Source organism: Eublepharis macularius, chromosome 7 (genome assembly GCF_028583425.1).
Source record: "Eublepharis macularius isolate TG4126 chromosome 7, MPM_Emac_v1.0, whole genome shotgun sequence".
Taxonomy (NCBI): domain Eukaryota; kingdom Metazoa; phylum Chordata; class Lepidosauria; order Squamata; family Eublepharidae; genus Eublepharis; species Eublepharis macularius.
Window position 1 is genome coordinate 17,339,819 of NC_072796.1, and position 24,546 is coordinate 17,364,364.

General features: G+C 43.0%; 1 protein-coding gene across 1 annotated transcript in view; it reads right to left on the reverse strand.

Moving 5' to 3' along the window:
- CTNND2 (catenin delta 2) overlaps positions 1 to 24,546 on the reverse strand; it is a 303,251-nt gene that overhangs the window by 76,580 nt on the left and 202,125 nt on the right. Inside the window, exons 8-9 of the mRNA XM_054985091.1 lie at positions 20,196 to 20,381; positions 2,526 to 2,699 (exon numbers count right to left, since the gene is read on the reverse strand). Of these exons, the coding sequence (XP_054841066.1) occupies positions 2,526 to 2,699; positions 20,196 to 20,381 (360 nt within the window). The remainder of the gene's footprint in view (positions 1 to 2,525; positions 2,700 to 20,195; positions 20,382 to 24,546) is intronic.

Consider the following 24,546-nt stretch of genomic DNA (forward strand, 5'->3'; position numbering starts at 1 on the left):
TAAAGCAGCAAACAAAATCTATTTCTTTCGTATCCAGTTACTGCTAAATTGTCAAAGGCATGCCTTGAAGCGGCCTTAAATGCTTCAGGAGACTTTGCAGATAATGGAATTTGTGGGGCGCAGTTGCAGACGTTGCTATGAAGACTGAGAGCTCATCACAACATCTTTTTTCATTAATAATATTCCTTTAGAGCCTAGTCATTGAAAGGGTAATATATAATGTTATTCCTTCCTTTGCCACTGTTTTTAGAAACATGTTTTCCAAGGATTTGTTCTTCTGTGGAGGTGGATTAAATTAGATTAAGACGAAAACTACACATTACTCATTAAAAAAAACCCTTGTAACAAATGACTTTTTAAAAAACTGAAAAGCAGTTTGGAGATGAGACAACTTTGAGTGGGGTATGTGGCGGGCAGGACTCTAACAGTACAACCTTTAACAGTTGCACCTTCTTAAACCCACTGACTTCAACAGATTTAGAAGGGTATGATAGTTTTGACGTGTGCTATAAATCACTTTACCAAGCTGCCCTTTTCTTGATGGAGTTCCAGATGTCCGTTAGCCCTTGTACACATGTGTATGGGTTACCCAAAATATTTTCTTCTAGACCTAGGCTTTTAATTTAATTGAAGAATTCTATCTTTTAAAGCTGTTTTTAATGGTCTGTTTCTATGCTATTTTATAGATACAATTTTAAGATGGCTAATCCTGTTTATAGGATTTGTTATTATGGTTTGATTGATAGTGGTAATTTTATGGTGGTTGTTTTAATGATTTTCTTGTAGTTGTTTTTTGCTTTGTAAGGCACCTTGAGCAAGTCTCTATAGAGGTGGAACATGCATTTTCTAAACAAAATAAATAAACTGATGTTAAAACAGTATGGGAGACAAGATGAAACCTTGCAGCACCCTATATGCCAATGGTTATGGGGTGGAACAGCCATCTCTCTATACCACCTAGTAAGAGCTACCTGTCAGGATGGACCACAGCCGCTGCATGACAGTGCCCCTAGTTTTATCTTGTCAAAGCAACCCAGAAAAATATCAGGGCTCAAGGTCCTAAATGTTGCTAACAGGTCCAGGAGAACCAATAGGAGCATTTTCCCTCTTCAACTCCTGGCGTATCGTTTCAGAGTAAAAAAGAAAGTTTCAGTCAAAGAACCAGTCCAGAAGTTATATTGATAAGAATCTAGATAATCAAAGTTCTGCCGAGAATCTTGGAGCAGGGAGAGTTTTCCAGTCTCTGGGCATTCTGACAAACTGCATGTTTTAAACTCAGTGGCTGCCTGCCCCACAAAACAATATTGTTACCGTTTGCTGGAGAATCTGCTTGTAGTCAGATTTATTTTGCAAATAAATATTTTCCGCTTTATCAAAAGGCATCACAACTGGCAAACAGCAAGGGCTAAGTGACATTGCTTAAGCAAAGGATACACAAGGTGGATTAGCCATTTGCTTTTCTCCTGGAAATAGTCCCCTCTAGGGTCAATCACATTTGTGGCAAATTGAAAGGGCAGAGTGAAGAAGCTTAGAGAGACACGCGCGGCTCATTTTATACATGTTTTCCAGGTAAGCAGATTATTTCATTCACTGCTCAGCTGTACTACTGACCTCCCGTTTGAAAGAATGATTGTTTGGTCAAACATGCTTTCTTTGGACATGACAAACCATGCATCTTATTGATATATGGACTATTTTTAGCAAGCTCTGGCAGGATAAATCATGTGTTCTACCACCTGGTCCATATAGATTAGTGCACTGAATTAACAGCTTCATTGCATAAATAAAACATGCTGGCATAATACGGGAAACAAATCTATTAAATCATGTCAGCCTTACACAACCCGAGCCCATGCATCTTGGTATGGTACTAATTAAGGTCCAAGAAAGGCTTTTCAGCAGAATCAATCCTTGTCTCACGGTAAGTCAATGGATCTACTCAGGTTGGTCTCCAGCCTCAGAGAAGGAGCCCATAGCTTATGCTTTTTCATTTATCCGTGGCTCTTCTACTGAAGCTGTCAGCAAGGATTTTAATTAGTTCCAGCAAGTATACTTGGATGTTCCTGCAACCAGACTGCCCTGCTTAAACCAAGCAAGTGTGCAAAGTTAAATAAGGGCTACAGATTTTGATCAGTACTTTAACTAAAGCGAAGTTCTAAGAATTAATCTAACAGCACAGACTTCAGATATATATATTCAGGTTGCTAGATCCTACAGCCAACCACAGCCAATATTTTCCTGCATAAATACTGGACAGTCTTGTTTAAAGAGTGTAAAGAGTTTAAGAGTGAAAGCCCTTTCTTTATAGTGTGTTATGGAAAGAGCATTGTTTGCATTGGACTTGGGGACTCACACCCATCAACAGGATTCAACATCATAACAACAACAACAACAACAACATTCGATTTATATACCGCCCTTCAAGATGACTTAACACCCACTCAGAGCGGTTTACAAAGTATGTTATTATTAGGCCAGTGGCATGCCTCTTAGAGTTGCATTGAGAGGGAAGACAGATTGCATACCTTCCAGCTGCCTGCCGCCAGATTCTGTAGCGCACCTGCTGCCCCTTCCAATGTATCTGGATTTGAGCACTCAGAGAGGAGTGTGAGGTAGGGTTTGACTATGGATGGGTGCCACAGCATCTGGATTCCTTTTGGTGGCTCTGCACAGTCTGGGAGAGGTCCTACTCCATCCCACTAGAAAAGGGAAGAAAAGGAAATTGTTACCAATGGTGGAAAAATTGAAGCATTAAACAAAATGTATGCCTTCAAACAACACTCACCATTCTCTCTCTCTTTCTCTCTCACACACGCTGCAGTTGCATTCAGGTGTGGCGCTCTTCAGGTCAGGATGGCCATGAGCCCAAATTTTTACCAGGCTCACACCATTCCCTCTTTCCTCCTCCTTCCCTCCCTTCTGGCACAGAATCTAACTCTGGATATTATTTACGTATCTATTTATGTTATTTATAGTCTGCCTTTCTCACTGAGACTCAAGGAGGATTACGCAGTACAGTCTATATCAAAGCCATTCCAACCAATATGTAACGGGTATATACATGCAAATCTGCAAAGATTTAAACCAACGCAAATCCAATACAGAGCTGAAGAAATGCTGAAACAAACTGAAGGTTAACTAGATTTAGTTTTCTCCCACAAACCAGAATTTTAAACCAGGGCGTAATCCCAAAACTTAGTCCCAGAATTCCAAACAAAGGCGTAGTCTCTTGGGGGGAGGGGGGAGTAAACTATTTTCCGTGAATTGGCATCGCTGCATCCCTGCTGTCAAGCCTAACCGGAATTTGTTTCCGATATTCCCGGGGTGGGGGATGATGTGCACACAAGGCTGTCAACAATCCAATCTCGTGCACACCCCAAATTAATGACCGCTAAGTGACATCTGAACACAGCAAAGGAGACTTTTAATGGCAACAATTTAGGGTGGTTGAGTGGAATTCTCTTAATTCCTCTTTGTTGAATTTCTCCCGGAAATCCAGCAATCTGTTTCTATTCCTCTTTTTCGGAATTTGAGTCAGTTTCTAATCAATTCCTCTTTTGTGAAGAGGAAGAGTTGATTTAGATTACTAAGAAGTAATGTATTTATTTATTTATATACTATGAGCAGTGCTGAAAAATTAAGAACAAGGTGTGCCATTAAACAACCAAACACAAGCAAAGACTTGACTGAACGTATTTTTGCTGTAACACGCTGCCTTTCTCCTTTGTATTATATTACTGTGGCACAACAACAGGCAGAATTCCCCTGGTGAGGAAATCTACACTATGACATAGTTAAAAAACTCAAAAATAAATTAACGAGAAAGCAAAGAGAATTCCTCTTTTGAAAGAGGAAAAGAGAATAAGAGGAACCCATTGCCATAATTAAAAAAAACATTTCAGAAAAAAAACCCCACTTCTCTGTAACAATTCTACAACAAATACTCGTCGAACATTAGCCTCCTGACTGTTATTTCTACTTCTCGACTTTCCTGAGAGCTTTCTGCTCAGTTAACACGGCAACAACATTTTAGAGATGAATGCCAGTTGGGGTTGATGTTATAATGCCCCTAATGCCATCAAATTAATGGATAGGGAAAAGGTTTAGATTTTGTATGGGTGTGTACAGCCATCAAGTTGCAACTGACTTGTGGCAACCCCAATAAGGGACTTTCAAGGCAAGTGAGAAGTGGAGGTGGTTTATCTGGGCCTTCCTCTGCTGAGACTTCCTTGGTGGTTGCCCATCCAAGTACTGATCCTGCTTAGCTTCTGAGATCTGATGAGATTAGGCAATACCAGGCAGTCTTCCCTCCCTAGATTTTATTGTTCCGATCTATACATTTACAATGGAATTGTGAATTGAGACCATACGTTCACTCCTGCTGGACCTTAAAGAGTGTAATCGTCTCTTTCCCCCCTGAGTTGCATCAATAACTAAAATGGGACAGCTCAAAGAAATACTTTCTGAAAATTAAATGCCCCTCCAAATAAAATGGTTTAGGCAGGTTGACCTGCAACAAATTTCTTCCATTATAATTGCTTTATGGCTCTGGATAGCCCAGGCAAGCCTGGTCATGTCAGATCTCGGCAGCTAAGCAGGGTCGTCCTTGGTTAGTAATTAGGGGTGTGCACCCCCCAAAAATTTGGGTTTCCCACTTTGTGTTTACCCAAAAAAATCTGTAATTATCAATCCTGAAGCGGCAAACTTCATTCTCATGTGAAATTGCACCAGGAAGACACTGTCGTTCCAGGAGCTCGGCACGATGTTCCGCGGCCAGTAAGCAGTGTGTAAACAGTCAATACGTTCTTCTGGAGAGTTCCCTAGCCACCAAAAGTAACCTTTTGGGGAGCACAGAGAGAGGGAGGCAGGAAAGCCCCATCCTCTTTTGTGTATCTCCCTATCAATGTTAGCAGAGGCAATGGGGGGGGGGGGGAATGGTAGAATAACTTTGGATAGCAGAGAACTGTCATGCTCAATGAGGGTCTGATCCTATATGCCCAGCCCTCCAATGGATCCATCTCTGTGTGCGCAAAAAGGGTTACGGTGGAAGAGAAAGGTAAGGAAGGGAGTGAAGTGGGGAGAAAGGTGAATCCCCACTCTGCCATGGAAGCTTGCTGGGTGACCTTGGGCCAGTCACACACTGTCAGCCTAACCAAACTCACAGGCTTGTTGTGAGGATAAAATGGAGGAGAGAAGAACAATATATGCTGCTTATGGTCCCCACTGGGAAGAAAGGTGGAGCATAAATCAAGTAAATAATACAAATAAAATAGGCAACCCAGGGCCTTGGTAGTTAGGTAGTTTATGTGGAAGGAAAAATGGTTGTTCCAAAGCCCCTTGGCCTGTCGTGTAAGAGTTAATTAAAACCTTTGTCTTGTTAACAAGAAAGTGCTCCGTTATCCAAAACTGGGTTTCCACACAGCATTCAAATAAATTCTCTCTGATGGCTGCTGTTTGCTAGGCTGAGACTGTTTTGTACTTTGATTGCTCAATATTAATGAAGTGTGGCTATGAGCTGAAAGTTTCGGGCCAAAGAATTACTGAAACACTACTCAATAGCTGTAATCTATCAGGAGTGATCAATGCAGTCGGTTTGATAGACTGAAAGAAACACTGGGAGAAGAGGTGAAGGCTGCATTTTATGGCTCTCTTTAGCTTATGCCAAGGAGGCAAAAACAACCACAGGAAGGTTGCTCTAACACTCCTCAGCTATAATTTCACTAGGTGGGAGTCGCGGGACTTCTAGTTTTTCCAGAAATAAAAGGAAAATAAGGAAGAAGCGGAGAAATAAGGAAAAATACACTCAAGGATATACAGGCCTTAAAGAATAACTGGCTACAGAAAAGAAGTTTGCATTTCTAAAAGCTGGTTCATACTTGGGTAGCCCATCCTGGCTTGGGGATATAAGAACATAAGAGGACCTCCCCTGAAGTTGCCTCCCGACACTGGTACTCAGAGGTCTACTGCCTATGAATGCGGAGGTTCCTGTTAGTCACCACGGCTAGTAGACACTGATAGACCTATCTTCCATATTCCTGCAGGTTTGAGGGTGGTGTTTGTGGAGGGCAAAGCCTGGGGGGGGGGGGGGGAGAGGGAGCTTAGTTAGAGATGCAGACCACTTTAGGATTTCATTTTCTCCTACGCTCTCTGGTATATTGTAGAGTCCAACCTTCAAAGCTGCCATTTCCTACAAGCGAATTGATCGCCGTAGTCTAGAGAACAGATGTATCTCAGGAAGCGCTTCAGGCACCACCTCAAGGTTGGTAACCCCAGATAGGCTTGCCAGCCTCCAGGTGGCAGCTGGAGATCTCCTGGAACTACAGCTAATCTCCAGCCAACAGACATCAGTTCCCCTGGATAAAATGCCTCCTTTGGAGGGTGGACTTTATAGTATTATATCCTGCTGAGGCCCAGCTGTCCCCAAACCTCGCCCTCTCTGGGCTCCAACCCTGCCCCCCCCCCAAATCTCCAGGAATTTCCCAGCCCAGAGCTGGCAATGCTAGATCATAAATACCTGTACATCATACTGTCCCAAACACCCGATTTGCAGTTGACAACAAATGGAACTTCTTTCCCCAAAAAGCATACAGGAAAGTTTTGTCTCTGACATCTGAGCCCATTAACTGCTCTTTGATGTTAATTCTACTGATGGATACAGTTTGTTTGTGTTCCATTTTAAACCCAGTTGCTCTTATTGTTAGCTGCCTCTGAGTGGTTTTCTTTGGAAAGGTGGTGTAGAAATCTTCAGAAGAAACAAACAGCAGCAGATACAAGCCACTACTGGACAGAATAGTCATCAAGTGATGCCAGGCCTAGAACTTTCACAATGCTCCCTTGCTTCATGTGTATGTACAGTACATACACGTATACAGTATGTGCCATCTGAGGGTGTGCCAGTACAGGGTCCACAAAAAGTGAAACTTCCTGCACTTGTCTCCTGCCTGCTTCTACCTGGTCCACTTGCCCAGCATATTGGCAGCATATTATGAACACCTGAAATCCACAAAAATTAGCAACGGTAACTTGGTTGTTGGTATAAATTGTTGCTTCAAATTGGTAGCTCACATAGCACTTCTCAGCAACATCCTTTCAGCATTTCCTACAAGGTTAAGAGATCGATGTGGCGAGAAGGCCCCAGATTTGGAATATTGAAAAGGCCAAAGGGAGGGAGGATACTGACCCTAACTGACTGATACCAGATCCAGAGGAGTTAGCGGTGTTAGTCTGTAGTCGCAAAATAGTGAAGAGTCCAGTAGCACCTTTAAGACTAACCAACTTTACTGTAGCATAAGCTTTCGAGAACCACAGCTCTCTTCGTCAGATGCACTGTCAGTTCCATACATCTGACAAAGAGAACTGTGATTCTCGAAAGCTTATGCTACAATAAAGTTGGTTAGTCTTAAAGGCGACGGATACAAAACAACTTGTGAAATCTTCAGTTAAGACTTAACAAAGTAGAATGCAAAGGAGGGAAAAAACCCAAACATACAAAAATTCTCCCATGAACACAAGGCTGTCCTACAGTCATTCTCTTCCAGGGAAAGGATCCTTGGGCTCCATTCTCCTCGTTTGCTTCTCTCTCTCATTCTCATAACTCTGTGATATTGTTTCATTGCAGTTTCCTATATGATTATACCTTATAGGCCAGCCTCTGTTCCAGTAACCCCACCTGGAAGTTCTAGGCAGACGTACTTTAATGTGTGCAAACTTTACGTGAGGAAGGAAGCGGGGCTGAATGTCCTGCTCCATCCCTCGGGCGTGCCTGCCCTGCCTTTTGGCAACATTTTGCACTTTAATGTAACCTTAATCCAATATAGACAGGCCCTCTAATATTTAATCTAAGAACAAACATTGTTAACAAGACAACACTTAAAAAACAAGACACAATGTGTACTGCATGCTGCATGCTCCTTGTGACTCCTGCTAAGTCCTACTGATTGACTGACATTGATTATGTGCTCATGGAGGTTGTTGTATTTCAGACCGAAGGGTAAATCCATATGAGAAGGAAACCTATGAGAACTCTTTCAGGTATCTTTCTTCCCACAAAGCTAAAGCTGCCTTTCAATGTGTTAATATAATAAAAGGAAGGGGGCAGCAAGACGCTTAAGATACGTTTATTCAATGGTGCACTCTTTTTTTACTTCATTTATACACTGTCTTTGTCCCCACTTTACAACGTTCTCTTCTCCTTAAACTTGGTGTCTCCCAGATCTTAGTCCAATGTTCTAATTCCTGATGTAATCCAGAGATCACCCTAGGCCCATGGATTGGGGGGGGGGGGCAGACAGACCCCAAACGGAGCTGACCGAGTCCGTCATGCAGAAAAATGAAAACCTTTTCCCTCTAAACTTCTATCTCTTTCCTCCTCCCCCACTTCACCAACCATGCATGATGAATTCCATCAGCTCCATTTGGGGACTATTTGCCCAACAGCAACAAAAAAATTCACCCCCACCCCGAGATGATATTTGGGAGTGGTGGTGGAGAGTGTTCTCAAGTCATAGCTGACTTATGGCAACCCCTGCCAGGGTTTTCATGGCAAGAGACTAACAGAGGTGGTTTGCCGTTGCCTGCCTCTGCAACCCTGGCCTTCGTTGGAGGTTTCCCATCCAATTACTAACCAAGGCCGACCCTGCTTAGCTTCTGAGATCTGACAAGATCAGGCTCACCTGGGCTATCCAGGTCAGGGTATCTTTGGGTAAAAACATAAATAAGAATCTTGTGGCATTTTGAAGTTATATTCAAGCATCAACCATTGTGGACTAGAGCCCACATTCAAATGCAGTGAGCGAATCCTTCATCATTTTATGTAGGGGAAGATAGGTCATTACATTTGGGATTAAATTAGTTGTCTTCAATGCTCCTATGCTGTGAGTGTTCAAAAATTTGAGTACTGAAGACATCATTATCAGCCTGGAAATATTCAAAGCATTACAGTCAAAGTAGGTAAGAATGGGGGGGGGGGGGAAGCACCTTCGAAGCGTAGGCAGTCTTTTATGGCTCAATTTGTTTTTCTCTGGCATATGAAAAAAAAATGCAAGTCCATTAGGGTCACACAGCAGGTACACTTCACAAAACCTTCATTTTCTCTGAAAAAAATTTCTCTTCAAAAAAGCTATTTGAAAAGCAAACATGTACCCTATACATAGAGCAAGAGAAACACACATCCTTTCCTTATTCCTTTCATTTAAGATGCATTTTGGAGACAACCAGCTTGAAAAAAACTACACATTACCTTCTTTTTCCTTTAATTTAAAAGTCTGATGCAGGGAATATGATTTTTGAGGATATTTATGTACTTTTAAACTATTCACCTGTCTCTTTGAACCTAACTGATGGACAATGGAAATGGACCCTTTATGCCCTTACAGTCGCTAAAAGGCTTATACTACACAGCACTGGAAAGACAAAAGCCCACTTCCCATAACTCATTGGACTGGGAACCTTACAAACTTATCATCATTTGAACGTATCACATATAGATGGCAATTGTGCATAGACTTATTGCTAGATATTGGGAGACCTTTTATAGAAGCTTATGTATAAATTTGCCACCATTGTTTTTGTTTGCCAGCATTGTTTTTCTTTTTTGCTTCTGTTTTGTTTTGCACAAATACATTTTTTAAAAAATTAAGATTTAAAAAAAGCATAAGGAGGACATGAGAATCTCAGGATGGAGAGATCCACCAGTTGCAGAACCCTTCAGATCTTGCAAAAGACACAGGGCTGGATCCGAGTCACAACGAGGGAAGTGAAATTCACAGAGCAGAACTTTCCTGCTTCCCTGTTCCTGTATCCTCTAAGGATAAGGGACCCCCAGGAATAAAGTGGGTGTCTACTGTGGAAGATGGAAAGCAGTTTAAAAAAAGAGTTACGCTGAGGAAATAGCAGTTACCCTGACCTAGATGACCCAGGCTAGCTTGATCTTGTCAGATCTGGGAAGCTAAGCAGGGTTGGTCCAGATGAGTACTTGGATGGGAGACGTTCAGAGAAGAGAAGTCCAGGGTTGTGATGTGGAGACAGGCAATAGCAAAGCACCTCGGTTAATCTCTTGCCTTGAAAACACTACGGGGCTGCGATAATTCAGCAGCGAGCTGACAGCACTTTACACACAGTAACAGCAGTTATGCCAGCAGAATGGCACATTTGCGACCTAACCAGGGCTTTTTTTCTGGGAAAAGAGGTGGTGGAACACAGTGGTGGAACTCAAGACCGCACAATGATGTCACTTTGGGTCAAGGGGAACAAGGGGAAAGTTTTTTAAAGTTTAAATTGCCCTCGGCGAAAATGGCCATGTGACCATTTTTAAGAGGTGCTGGAACTCTGTTCCACTGCGTTCCTGCTGTACAAAAACCCTGGACCTAACCCAAGGAGACTGGCTGTATTGTAGGTGACAGTACCTAATATCCATTTCCTCATACAGCTTCCTTTTACATACCAAGCAAGGGTGACTGACGGCCATTTGGAAGCCAGTTTCTGGACTGAAAGGGTCAGTTACCTTTTTCCTTCTGCAGAAAGAAACATTCTGCAAGAAGTACTTAAAAAGTGGACCGTGCTTCTGTGGGGGAAGGTCTAAGGAAGCCAGTCAAACGTGGATCTGTGAAACAACGGACATCACGCCAAACCAGTTTCTTCATTATACTGATCTCACTTTTCTTTGGAAAAATATTGGATGTAGAAATATCCCACTGTGTAAATAAACGAACTAACGGTCGATTGAATCGAGTCTCGCTCGCTCGCTTTGATTTAATGTAGTCATGATCCCTTTTTGTAAAGTTTTAATAAGAGCAGACACATTCATTGGCAACTTGTATAAAAAAATAGATTCGACCTGAAAGCTGGCAACTAGTGCATATCTACTAGCCCTGAAATTAATTTTAGAACCCTCCAGGTTTAAACCAGGGGGCAGACAGAATGGGATGCTAACTAGAACCAACCCATGAAACAATGACAAAATAGGACAGGGGACTTCCATTGATTGTTACAGGATCCATACGGTAAGAATTAAATAGAAAAATGTTCAAACATATAATTTAGCATTGTGGGAAGGCCTGAGCTACAGACATTTTGTACCTTACACTAATTACTGAATGAACATTTCAGATCTGGAAAAGAGAAGGTGGGGAGGCTTAACTCCCCCCCCTTGTGCTTGAATTGTGCCAAATCAAGTCTCCACATGCCTGATATTTGGAGCATACAGCACCATTCACACCTGCTGGAGTCACTGCTGCCTAACAAAGGAAAGGGAAATGCTCTTTTAAGTGAATCAGAAGAAGATTTCTGTATTTCTAACATCAAGGAACTCTTCTTTGCGGAAATTATTTAGCCTGTACCAGCTGGCAAATACATTAAAAAATACAAGGACCTCTGTCCTATTGCTTTCTGGTTTGATTTTAATCCCATCATCTTTGCAAATGTTATTTAAAATGTTTTAAAATAATTTCTACATTTTGTCAGTGTAAATATCCAAAACAACTACAACCTGTCTGGAGGAAAGTGTACTTAGAAGGAGAGTACAAGAGGCCAAGTGGCCTGACCATCCCCCTGATACCAACCCAGGGGAGGGTGGTTGGCCACGCTCTCCCCCAGAGGAGCTTATAAACAGTCAGGGGAAGCGAGGCGGGGGGGGAGGGTGCATCTACTTTCTAGGTCTGCATGGGATAGGTGGACTGCTGGGAGAGAGACGGAGCTCCTGCTCCCCATCAAGGCTGGATCGGGCACCTGGAAGAGGGCCTTATCCCCGGACTCTGAGCCCGAGCAAGGAAAGTCCGACATCTCACGACATCATAAACCTTGTCTCCTGAGAATAAAATGAAGTTCAAGTGATTGCTATTCTGTCTTCAGGAAACAGACTGAAGTTTTGCTTGTTAAGGGCAGGTGGCAACCTTGGAGGGAATTGTTGCTGTGGAGTTTGTTTCATTGCTTCTTGCTTTTATGGCCTCTTGCCAGCAGCAATCTAAAACCTGAATCACCTTTGCTTGCCAGAAATGCTGCCGTATCCTAACACGAGAGGGCCTTAAGATTACGAGGACTTGAAACATATTTTGGATTTTGTAACATTTTGATGAAGAGTTCTGGGGAACTCAAATGCTTGCACACAGTTGTGTGTTCCTGGGTTGTTCCCAATAAAAGGCATTACATGGATTACCTTCTTGGATTGTTGGATCTTGCTTTGGGACAAACACAATGGTAAACAACTTGCCAATGGATTTTGGCCTCAGGAACCCTAAACCTGTATCCCCCTTTTCATCTGCTGCTTGCCCTGAGATCCCTTTGGGGTCCTGCTTGTCTATGTACTGTCTAAATACTCCAATGGCCCTAGACGGAGGTCTGTCTTGCCTCTGCTATGATTGCACATTAGCTAGGCAGCAAGGAGAACCAAAGGGAGACTTCTCCACAGTATCTCCTTCACAGTCTGCTGAAAAGCAAACGAAGAGTCTGGCTTGCTCTGGCAACTGGGAGGGGAAGATAGGTGATTTGACAACTTTACACACCAGATGTGATCCTGCAGCAACTTATACTATTAGTATAGCATTCTTATAGTATAGCAACTTATACCATTAGTGGCATTCAGTCTGTGGCCTGCATAGAGCCATTTTGTCAATTGCCACCAAACAAAAGAGCTGCAATACTGCTGTATGCCTTGTGTACTACACTACCAAACACACTGTGGATGGGTACAGTAAGAGTGAACTGCCCTGAGGCTGGGAGAGCCCAGATGTTCTAGAAGTGAGCCGCACGGAGGCCGGGTGCAGCAGAAACAAGCCAACCTGACATGATGCGAGCCCAGGAGCAGCAGCAAAGAGCCGCGCTGAGGCTAAGCACAGCAGCAGAAAGCCATGCCAAGGCTTTGTGTAACGGAGGGGCACGTGAAGCCTGGCATAGCTCCCTGGAATCTCCCATGCAATTTTTGCAAGGCCCCACTTGCATTCCATATATAATTATAACCATAGCTGCACACACGTGATTTTCTGAGCCCATTACTTCTATTCTTAGCACAGGGTTGCAGCACACCCATCCTCCAATTCTTCTGGCGGTGGCCGTTTCAAGAGGGGAAACCACTGTCAGCAACAAGCTTTATGGGGCAATGAACTTGCTCACTTTCCTGGAACATGGGGCAACTGCTATATTAAGGGATGATGTTCAGAAGGGTCAAAGGCATCATGTCAAAGAGCCACATGTGGCTCCTGAACCACTGAGTGAGTCTCGCTGCCCTAAATGCGGCTTATACACTAAGGGTTTGGGAGGAGATTTATGGTGCTACTTAATATTTTCCCCAGCAGTTCTGTGTGATCTGTTTCCATCTTCTGATGAAACCAGTAACACATCAATGACGTGTGCAATCAACTGGAATCAAAACGATTACAGGAGCCACAGTCACAGACTCTGCGCCCGGCACTCTCTAATCCTATGCTTTCTTGTGGATTACAGTCATACTTGAGTTGTTGAATATAGGAATCAATAAATATTACCACGGTTAGGAAATCTTGGGAAAACTCAGGTTGCATTATTAGCAATATTAAACATCACTCAAAGGGATTTTTGAGTTTCTATCACTATGCTAATCTAAGGTCCCAAACTGGTGTAATTTATCTTCATGCTGTATAACAGCCCAGTGAGCATGAATTTGAAATTACAAGCACAGTTCCATGCACACCTTATTTTAAGAAAAGGATATTAAACCTTTCAGTTTGATGGACAAGAACAGCTCTGCAGAGGCCTTCGCCCTGCGGTGCGCTGATAGAGAATGATTACAGAACTAGAAAAAGTGACATCAAAGTAAAATGAGGAGTCCATTGCCAAGGCATGAAGGTGTCCTAACTAAAGGCGTTGGAATAATGGTTTCTTCAGATTTTTTTTTTAATTGTCTGAGAGCTAAACTACAAGAGACGAATTACATGAGGATGCTCGTGTGAAGGAAGTTGCAATGTTAGCTGGGAGGCTGAGTTTGAAAAGAGATCAGAAGGCTCTGTCAATTTCCCCTCTTTACAGAGCCAGCAAAGATTCCTCCTCAGACAGTTTATTTCCTCTTCGCCTCCTAGAAGGGGAAAGTGAAACTGACAGAGCCTTCAGGGAGGCAAAGAGGAAATTAGCAAACCCTCTGAGGAGCAATCTTTGCTGGCTCTGTAGAGAGAGGAAATTGACAAAGCCTTCCGATCTCTGTTCAAACTCAGCTTCCCAGCTAACATTTTGACTCCCTTCATTTGCGCATTCTCGTTTAATTTGTCTCTTGTAGCTTAGCTCTGAGATTAGAGGAGAACTTCAAACGTACTGAAAGTTCTGGGAAAAGGGAAAAAGGGGAAACTGTACAATTAATAAAGAGTGTTTCGACAGCTTAAAGGCTAAGGGTTGGAGCATCGGGCAAGAACGGGGAAGGTTCAGGTTCGAATCAGGTTCGAATACGTGACTGTGGGCCAGTCAGGCACTCTCAGCCTAACTTACCTCACAGAATTTTTGTGAGGATAAAATGGAGGGGGGAATGATGTAGTCTGCTTTGGGTCCCCATTGGGAAGAAAAGTAGGGTATAAATGAAGAAAACAGACCCTTGCATGAACAGAAGGCATGTCTGACTTTTGTACATCTCCTGCTCGCACTCAAGCTGCAGCTTCCCCACACCTGCGGCCATTGCAGTGCTTGAGGATTCCTGGGCCCCCAGCAGAGGTTTTTGGGTGGCACAAGGGAGTGCCAAAGACAGGAGGAGGCAGGAAGGAGCTTTCTGCAGGTGGAGCACGCCTTAGTGGTCTCTGGACCCAACCTGAAGATATTTATCATGGCCTAAACTTGCATGAACTGAAGTTCACTTCCTTCACCTTTAAACTAAGGGCCGTGTATTACCTTCCCACCTGATTTTATTTTTAGTCTTGTTACATCCGTTAATTGAATCCTGCAAAGGAAAGAGTTTATGAGTTAATAGCTCTCATAATTACATCTAATTTGTCTGCCTATAAACAATCCCTTTAGACATATCCTGCATTTAATGATTTTGGCTTAAATCCAGAATCTGCTTTCTTCAGAGAAATTATTAGAAAGTTCGATTAAATAGATTTGCTTTTAGTAAATGGGCAGTAGTTGCCATGATGTTCTGTGTATCTAATAGCTACAGATTTTTTGGATCTATTTCAATCTGGATTCAGGCTGGGATCTGGAACAGAGACTGCACTGGTGGCCTTAGTTGATGGCCTCTTATCAAGAACTAGATAGGGGGTTGTGGTCCTGCTAGTCCTGCTGGATCTCAGGACCATGTTATCCTTCTGAGTCGCTTCTAGACCCCGGGACTAAGGGGCACTGTGTTATGGAGGTTCAAGTCCTATCTGGGTGGTCAGTCTCCAAAAGTGGTACTGGGAGACTTCTGCTCTACCCTCTGGCCATTGCCCTATGGAGTCCCACAGGGCTCGATTTTATCCCCCGTGTAATGTACTGTTTACATGAAGCCACTGGGAGAGGCCATGAGGCAGTTTGGGCTGAAGTGTCACCAATAGGCATACGATACCCACCTCTACTTTTCTTTTTCCTCTAATTCCAAGGATGCTGTTGATGTTCTGAAACAGTGCTTGGCGTCTGCAATGGGTTGGATGAGTGAGAAGAAACTGAAACTGAATCTTGACAAGACAGAGCTCCTCTGGGTTAGCATAAAAACTGACCAGTGATGTGAGATCTTCTGTCTTGAATGGGGTTACACTTCCCCTGAAAAGTCAGGCTTGCAGTTTAGGAGTATGGCTTGACACCGAGGTCACCTTAGAAAGCCAGGTGGCTGAGTGCCTCAGAGGGCATTTGCCCAGCTTCAGTTGGTGCGTCAGCTGCATTTGTTCCTGGTATAGTCTTATCTGTCTACAGTGATCAATGTCTCAGTTACATCCTGACTGGACTACTGCAATGTGTTCTACTTGGGACTTCCCTTTAAGGCAGTTTGGAAGCTGTAGCTAGCTCAGAAGGCTGTGGGTAGGCTGTTGGTCAGGGCCAGCTATCTGGAACATGTGACCCTGAAATTAGAGCAACTACACTGGCTACTGACCCACTCCTGAGTCCGATTCAAGGTACTGGTTTAAAGGAGTTAAGATCACAGGGAGAGGCCCTCCTGACTGCCCTATCAACCAACAAAGCTTGGTTGGTGGATACATAGGACAGTATACAGGACAGGGCCTTTTTGGTGGCAGTCCCATGACTGTGGAGCAATCTCCTCAGGGACGTGCGCCTGCCCCCCTCACCCTCTAGCTTCAGGAGGCAGCCAAAGACTGTTTTATTTAAACAGCTTTTTAATGTATTTTAACTATGTTTTAATTCTGGTTTTTTTAAAATATATTTTACTTTTTAAGCCGCCTTGACCACCTTTGGAGGAAAGGCAGTTAATAAGTATTTTAAATAAACAAATAAAGAAGTTGAGCTGAATAATAAAATACAGTACAAACAGAAAGGTGGGAGCTCATGGGAAACTTTCTGTGACTCAGCCTGTTACCAAGAGAAGGCATTTCTTATCAGTAAAGAGTCAGACTAACCCACTCCAGCAACACTGCCATTGAAATTCACAAGCATAAGCAAAACTTTAACAGGAAAGAAGAAACCTTAAGAATGAACAGAGCATGGTTTCCAGTTCTGAAAAACACCAGGCTAACAAAACACTCTACACCCGACAATAGCCCTGCGGAGAAGATTAGCATATCAAGCACCAATCCATATGCAAAAGAACCTCCTCAGGATACAGTGAAGCCTCCCGCCATTAGCATTCCACACCCTGGGAAACTCTTACAGGATGACTCAGCCCAACCCCACCATCCTGAGGATATATAAATTACCTGCCAACATCTTTTCCACACTGTGACACTGAGAGATCTCTGTCTTTTGGTGCTACACCTCTGAAGATGCCAGCCACAGCTGCTGGTGAAACGTCAGGAACTACAATGCCAAGACCACGGCAATACAGCCCGGAAAACCCACAACAACCCTTGTTCTCCGGCCGTGAAAGCCTTCGACAGGTTTAGGCCATGTTATGAAAAGTGTTGGACAAAATATCTTTGCTGAAACAATTTAAAATTTCATTGATAGTTAAAAGCACAAGTTGTGATTTTATCCCTCTTACCAACTAGGGTGTCCTGACCTGGATAGCCCAGGTAAGCCTGATCTCATCAGATCTCAGAAGCTAAGCAGGGTCGGTTTTGGTTAGTAATTGGATGGGAGACCTCCAACGAAGACCTGGGTTGGAGGACCAGGCAGGTTAGTAATTGGATGGGAGACCTCCAACGAAGACCTGGGTTGGAGAAGCAGGCAATGGCAAACCATCTCTGTTAGTCTTTTGCCCTGAAAACCCCCCCAGAGGTTGCCATAAGTCAGTTATGACTTGAGGGCACTCTCCACCACCACCAACTAGGGTATGATGCTGTTTAGTCTTCTCTCTAAAAAAGAAAGTTGAGTAACTCTATGAGGTAGCCATAGCTGAGCCCTTAAAGTGGTAGCTATAATTCCCATGCTGTAGAAGAATGGTTCTCAACCTTTCATATCATATATCCCTTCAATCACTCTTTCAAAGAACCTGGGTCCCACCATAACAGAAGTATAAAGTCTACTTTCCCCATGTTTACAGTCATTCTGTTATTATATTTATCATTTATGGTAAGTTTTAAGGACATAAAAAATTGCGGAAACACAATGGATAATCCCTGGAAGGTAGAGTTAGGAGAAGTGGCATTTCAAGACATTTGCTGATGGACAAGGGGAAAGGGGGATTAAGAGAAACACCAAGTGTCCAAGAGTGCTACTAAAGTGCCAAGTAACTGTTATGAAAACTTTGTGTCCTACCTAGACTACTTCTGCGCCACTCTGATTTTACACTTACCACCAGTTGAGAACCAATATTGTACAATTTATCACTGGCAGAGATCAGTCTGAACTTTTCTAACTTTTTGGTAATACAAAGTTTTTAAAGACTTTTTTTAGGACGCATTTTGATGGAATGAATTAATCTTATGATAGATTTTAGATTGCTTCAGCATGAGGCATATTAGTGAACTGAAACCTGTAATATGATTTTATGATGTGTTATTAATTTTTTGGGACAGATTTTGATGCACCAAATCCTCATAGATTGTCACAAACTTAGTTTTCAAAAGGGTATCAGGGTAGAAGCATTGTCTGAGCTCTCAAACCTTGGAGCTAAGGTATCTGTGCACAAAGCTTAACTCTGCATATCTGTTGTTTCCCTGTACACCATTTCAGATGCTGGAAGTGGGGAGGGGGGCTGGAATTTTTTTAATGCTCCCACACTTGCCACAAATAACCATGTCAGCTAAAATGGCAGCCTGCTCTGTGATATGCTGCTTTTTCAAATGGAGGGGAAACTGGGTGGAGGCATCCAAACATTTAGTTCTCCACCTGCAGAATGAAGTGGCACAGCAAAGCAATGGCTAGTCCTGTGGGCATTCTGCTTGTCTGATTTCTTTCTCAGATATACATCTCAGGACAGGGGAGCCTTTACATTCTAAAAGAGAAGCAATCAACTACGAGTAGGAAAGAGATGGCCTCCTTCCAGTTCACTTGCTGCTCACCAGACCAAGGAGTGAGCGAACGGGTAGGCTTCTGCATTCAAACTAGCTGTAGTTCAAAGTCAGCAAGGTTCCCCCACCCACCCACCCGCTCCTTATGCAGCAATATGGGACAAAAAGTGAGATCCTTATGAAAAACAATGCTTCCAATTTCCAAGCGGGTTTCATTAATGCACATATATTAAGTGTCTTTTTGGAGAACAGATAATGTCTCAACTATGCTGTGTGAACAGCTACACTTTTTTAACCTGATACAAATGTGGAAGTGTGTGCACAAAAGCCCATGGACACTTTAGCTGGGAATCATTTCCCCAACAGGAATCAGCACAGCATGCCGTAATGTTTCTTCAGGCGCTACTGCAGGGAGATGCGTCACTGACTCACAAATTATGGGTCAAGTAAAGATTTCCGAACCATTTGTTTCAATGTGGGCTGTGCAATGAGCTTAATCCTCTAAACTTTTTTTCGAAATATCCTGAAAGGACCGTGGGTGTCTTCCAAGTATGGAACAAGAAGAGTGCCAGAGCTCTGCAGCAACAAGCTATGGGGAAAGTTTGGAAATGGGTGCTCCTTTTTAAGAAAAAAACCCCCCAAATATAAAACCCAAACCTGAAACTCAATAAAGACACAATTCCTACTGCTGTAAATCAGTAGCATTTATCAGTTTCAAAATGAAATTGAAGGGCTGACCATTTGAACACACGAAGCTGCCTTATATTGAACCAGACCATTTGGTCCGGCGAGGTCAGTATTGTCTACTGAGACTGGCAGTGGCTCTCCAGGATCTCGGGTAGAGATTTTCCACATCACCTAATGCCTGGTCCTTTCAACTGGGGATCCCAGGGATTGAACCTGGGGCCTTCTGCATGCCAAGCAGATGATCTATCGCTGAGCTACAGCCCCTCTCTCTGAAGCAGAGGTCCCATCCTATATTTATCATGTCCCATGGAAACGAATGGAGCAGGGCAACAGCTTTATCAGTTCTCCTGAGAATAAATGGAATCTCGCAACTTCAGCTTCGTTTAAGGGGAAATCTGATGATGAAGTGAGGTGAAAGACTCCCGGAAAAATCAGTGGCCTTGACTTAACCTCCCTTTCTTCTTGTGGCAAATGATCATGGAAACAATAGCAAGGTTGACGTTTCTGATGGGTAGATGTGAGAATGAGTCACAGAAGCTAGCCAGGAGAGCATGGCTGATGGCAACTCTGAGCCAACAACTGGGGGGGCGGGGTGTGCCAAGAAAGTTTCTGTTTCCGTTTTGGTTCCAGAGGTTCCGGTATCATTCTGTTCCACTATTAGTTTGTTCCGGCTGGGGTGATGCCAGCTCAGAACTGATCCCTTTGGGGGTTTTTCCCTTCAAACTATTGCATGCATGTTAGCCGCTCATGTGCAAACACGCACTGTTCTTTTCAAGAAGGGCTGGGGAAATGACGAGATTAATTTCCTAGCAACTATTTCCAGCAAGATAATTTTAAATGATATATTCACAAAACATATGAAAAAAGAAGTTGCAGCAATATTTTACAATGATAGCACAAGACAATGAAATTTGATCAAAACATCCCTTCTCCTTTTTTTGCCGCACTGCGTGGCTCTCATAGGCAAAGTGCATGAGCGCTAGTGCTAATTGTTTGCCACAGATAGTCAACCTTCCATACCTGATCTTGAGATTTCTTTTTCTTCTTCTTCTTGCCCCAGCATCCAGAACTTTCCGCGTCTTTTCCGTTGGCATCCCCACAAAGTAAACCGTCGAGTTCGTCAGTCCCCATTTGCTGTCCCTGAGATGTTTCTGCAGCGAGCCGGTATGAGAGGTTCCTTAAAATGCACACACAGTTTTCAACGGTCTGAAAGGGAAGGCAACAATCAAAAGGACAGAACAGGTTAAATGAAAGTTTTACATTGTTAACCAGAATAGTTACAGAATTGATACCTGCTTGTTCAAGCATAGTTTTTTAATTTGTTCGCTAGATCAGCCAGACCCATTTTATAAAACTCGAAACAATCTGTCAGCGAGTCTAATGGTCAGGACATCCGGCAAGCAGGTGGTACAGTTCTCCCATGAAAGCAAGCTCAAACAGTAGCCTGCTTTTAACACGGTAGATTTTTCATGTGGAGAGTATTTCAAGTAAGTGGCTTCCCATGTTAAAACTAAAACACCTCAATGAACCTCAACATAAGAATGAGTGAAGTCCCATTTTATTGAGTGAACTCTTTACGTTTGATCTCGTGCCCACTGGGAAGAAAGCTGCACTCAGTTCAAAGGGAGTTACTCCCAACTAGCTGTGGGACTGGAGCATAAGACTATATTTTAAGGGGACAGCTATAACTTTTCAGGTATCATGAAAATTTATTCATTTATTTTGTTTCGTTTATATCCTGGCCTCCCCGCAAGCAGGCTCAGGGTGGGTCACAACATCATAAAAACCACACTTTAAATACAATAAATAGTTAAAATCATTAAAAAAATAAAATCCACAGATCTCATTGAAAAGTGGAGCGGAACAAAGGAAAACAGACAAGGAACCACCAAGATAGTTTGCCAGCTCCTCAACCACTCTCATAGGCCTGGTGGAACATCTCTGTTTTACACACCCAGCAGAACCGTAATCAGTTCTCCAGGGCTGAACATCTCTGCTTTACAGGCCCAGCGGAACTATAATAAGTTCTCCAGGGCCGAAAAGGCTCTGGCCCTGGTTGAGGCCAAGTGAATATTCTTGGGGCCAGGGACCACCAGCAGACGTTTTACAGAGCGTAATGCCCTCCAGGGAAAATACAGGGAAATCCAAAGTGAGATCCTACAGTAAGTTAATATACAGCAAACAGGAGAAATTTTAGCAAGTCCAGGATCTTGCCAATTACAAATTCAACACGGAGGGAAAATGCTACTTGTATTATGGTCTTTTGTTTATCGCTTGCACGGACTCCACAGGGATTTGTAATGAGGAAAACACCAGGAAACAGCTGAGTATGGTTTAGAGAGTCATTCATCATGTAAGCTGCTTATTCAAACTATCGAAGCTGAGTTTTTAAATGTAGCGAAAATAATAGATTTGCAATTTAGCTTTCTAAGATGGATGGAAATACCAGACAGGCTACGTTACTGCACAGAATCTGCACTCATATCTGCAGTCTACTTAAAGGGCAAAGAAAAGTCTTTGGGTTGAATGAAAACCCATTAAGCAGAATGGATTTGTGGGATCCAGGAATACATCTTGAGGAAAACCTGACTTTGAAATGAGGTTAAAAACAAAATTGTTATTTAATTTGAAATGGTGGGTTTCCCAAAACCAGGGCTCATTTTGAGGGGAACGTGCAGGAATGCAGTTCCGGCAGTTCCCCAAAGAGGTCACATGTCAGGTGGCCCCGCCCACCTGGCTCTTGGCCATTTTGGGCCTGTTTCAGCATGGACTGGGGCTGAAACAGCCCAGACCGGGCCTCTGATGGGTGGTGGATCACTCTCCCACTCAGCAGCGGCCTGATCCTGACCATTTTGGGCTCCTTTTCAGCCATTTTCAGCCCCTTTTTGCCATTTTGGGCCCAATTTCAGCCCTGAATGGCCAGGATTGGGTCCAAAACTGCCAGGATAGGTGATGTCAGGGGGTGTGGCACATGCAAATCAGTTATGCTAATGACACACTTCCAGTGATGTCAAGGGGTGTGGCATATGCTAATGAGTTATGCTAATGAGTTCCTCCAGTTCTTTTTCTACAAAATGACCCCTGCCAAAAACAAATATTACTATTTTGGGGCCTGTGGTTGGCATTTTGCCCTTGGGATTGTAGCCAAGAGATAGAGAGTAGGGCTTGTGTTTATTTGCTTCCTGAACCACTTCACTTACTTGAGGGGAAACTAACCAATGTTTAGCTGTCATTTGCATACCAGGTTGGATCCAGCAATGTAATTAACCGTCTCTCACTTGATTCCCCCTTTAATATAGCCCTCTGTCCCATATGGTTTTTTTCCATGCACGTCTTATGATCCATAGCACAGGCTTTTGAGGTGTTAAAGGGGGCTCCCATCTCCCTTTTTTACCAGTGGAAATGTTGATTTGATCCAACCCATCCATTGTGTATCAAGTTCCAGATGTGTCAAGGTCCTGACACTACATACAAATGGTAAACTCAGATCATTGCTGTCTCACTTCAGACAAAGAGCTCTAAATTGGAAGTCAAGAGCTGATTCAGTGAAGGACAGATTTCCTCAATGTGGTGCCTATGGTTGCCATGGTACTCTGATGACTTTCCTGGCGTCTGCATGTGTTTTTTGGAAAGTGGGTAGGGGCAGATAGGGAGTGCACCCAGCAGGGCTTCTGACTGGCCACTGAAGATCTGATTGGCTGTGCAGATTAAAATAACACTGTTACAATGGCAGCTGCCACCCCAATGTTGGTTTTGTTCTCTCTCTCAGTTCTTCTCTCTGGTGTATTCTTTTAAATTACTTCTCTTGTCCCCTGTATTTGAGCTTCCTCTGCATGTGTGGCTCTGCCCCCTGCAGCAGCCATTTCATGGTTGGCTCTGCCTCCCATGATGGCCATTTTGTGAATGGCTGCAAGTCTTGTGGCAGCCATTTTGTGGTTGCACCCACTACCCTGTGTCAAAATTCCAATGATGCTCACAGGCTCAGAAAGATGGAGGACACCTATTATAGCATGAGAAATGCAAGTAACTTGAATTACCAGAGATGTGTACTCAGATACTGACCACTGAAAATCCAAAATGAGCTCCTTCTTTTATTTTTTAACAGTTAATTCAAGTGGGGTCCCATGAGGACTTGTTGGGCATGAGAAATCCTATCATCTCCTTGCTAGCACCCACTTCCCTGTCCCTTGTAGTGGCTCTGTATCTCACCCATCCATCTAAATAACTGTCCAGTACTCGGCAGTTAATAATGTGTATGTTATATGCTGTCAAGTTACTTTTGACTTACGGTGACCCTATGAATGAAAGACCTCCAAAATGGCTTATCATTAAGAGATTTGCTCAGATCTTGGAAACTGGACGATGTGATGTGGCTTCCTTTATTGAGTCAAGTTATCTCATTTTCGGTCTTCTTCTTTTCTTACTGCTTTCTGCTTTTCCCAGCATTATTGACTTTTCCAGAGAGTCTTGTCTTCTCATGATGTGGTCAAAGTATGACAGCCTTAGCTTCTAGGGAGAATTCAGGCTTGATTTGATCTAGAACTTATTTGTCTTTTTGGCCATTCATGGTATCTATTGAACTTTGCTCCAGCACCACATTTCAAATGAATCAGTTTTCTTCCGGGCAGCTTTCTTCACTGTCCAACTTTCACATCCATATATAGTAAAGGGGAATACCATAGTTTGGATTATCTTCATCTTTGTCTCCAGAGAGACATCTTTATCCTTAAGGGTCTTTTCTAGTTCCTTCATGGCTACCCTTCCAAGTCACAATCTTCTTCTTTCTTGGCTGCTGTCTCTCATTTGGTTGAAGATTGAGCCAAGGAATAGAAAATCTTGAACAATTTCAGTTTCTTCAAGAAACCTTAAATTGGTGTAATTCCTCGTTAGTCTTTACTTATGTCTTCCTGATGTTTAGTTGTTATCCTGTTTTGGCACTTTCCTCTTTAACCTTCACCAGTAATCATTTCAAGTTTTCACTATTTTCTGACAGATAACAACAACAGGGATATATTCCAACTAAATGAGTTAGAACATGTTCTCACCAAAGTGGACAGTCCCAATGGCCATTTCTGTGTACAGTGTTTCCACTTACTGACATAATTGTACTGTCTGCACTTAGCGAGGGCTTCTTTAAATTTATTATATTTATTTATTTAATCAAATTATACCTCTACCTAGCAGGTTAAGCAGATATAGGTTCTTAATTAAATGTCCTGGTTCCCTGTTTCTTTTTTGAAAGAATAGAAGCCTTTGTTAACGAGTTCTGGAAATTAGGGGTGCACCCCCAAAAATAAAGTAAAAGATTAAAAAAATCAAGGAAATCCACATCTGGGTTTCAGGGAGCTCAAAAAAATATCTGGGATTCTGG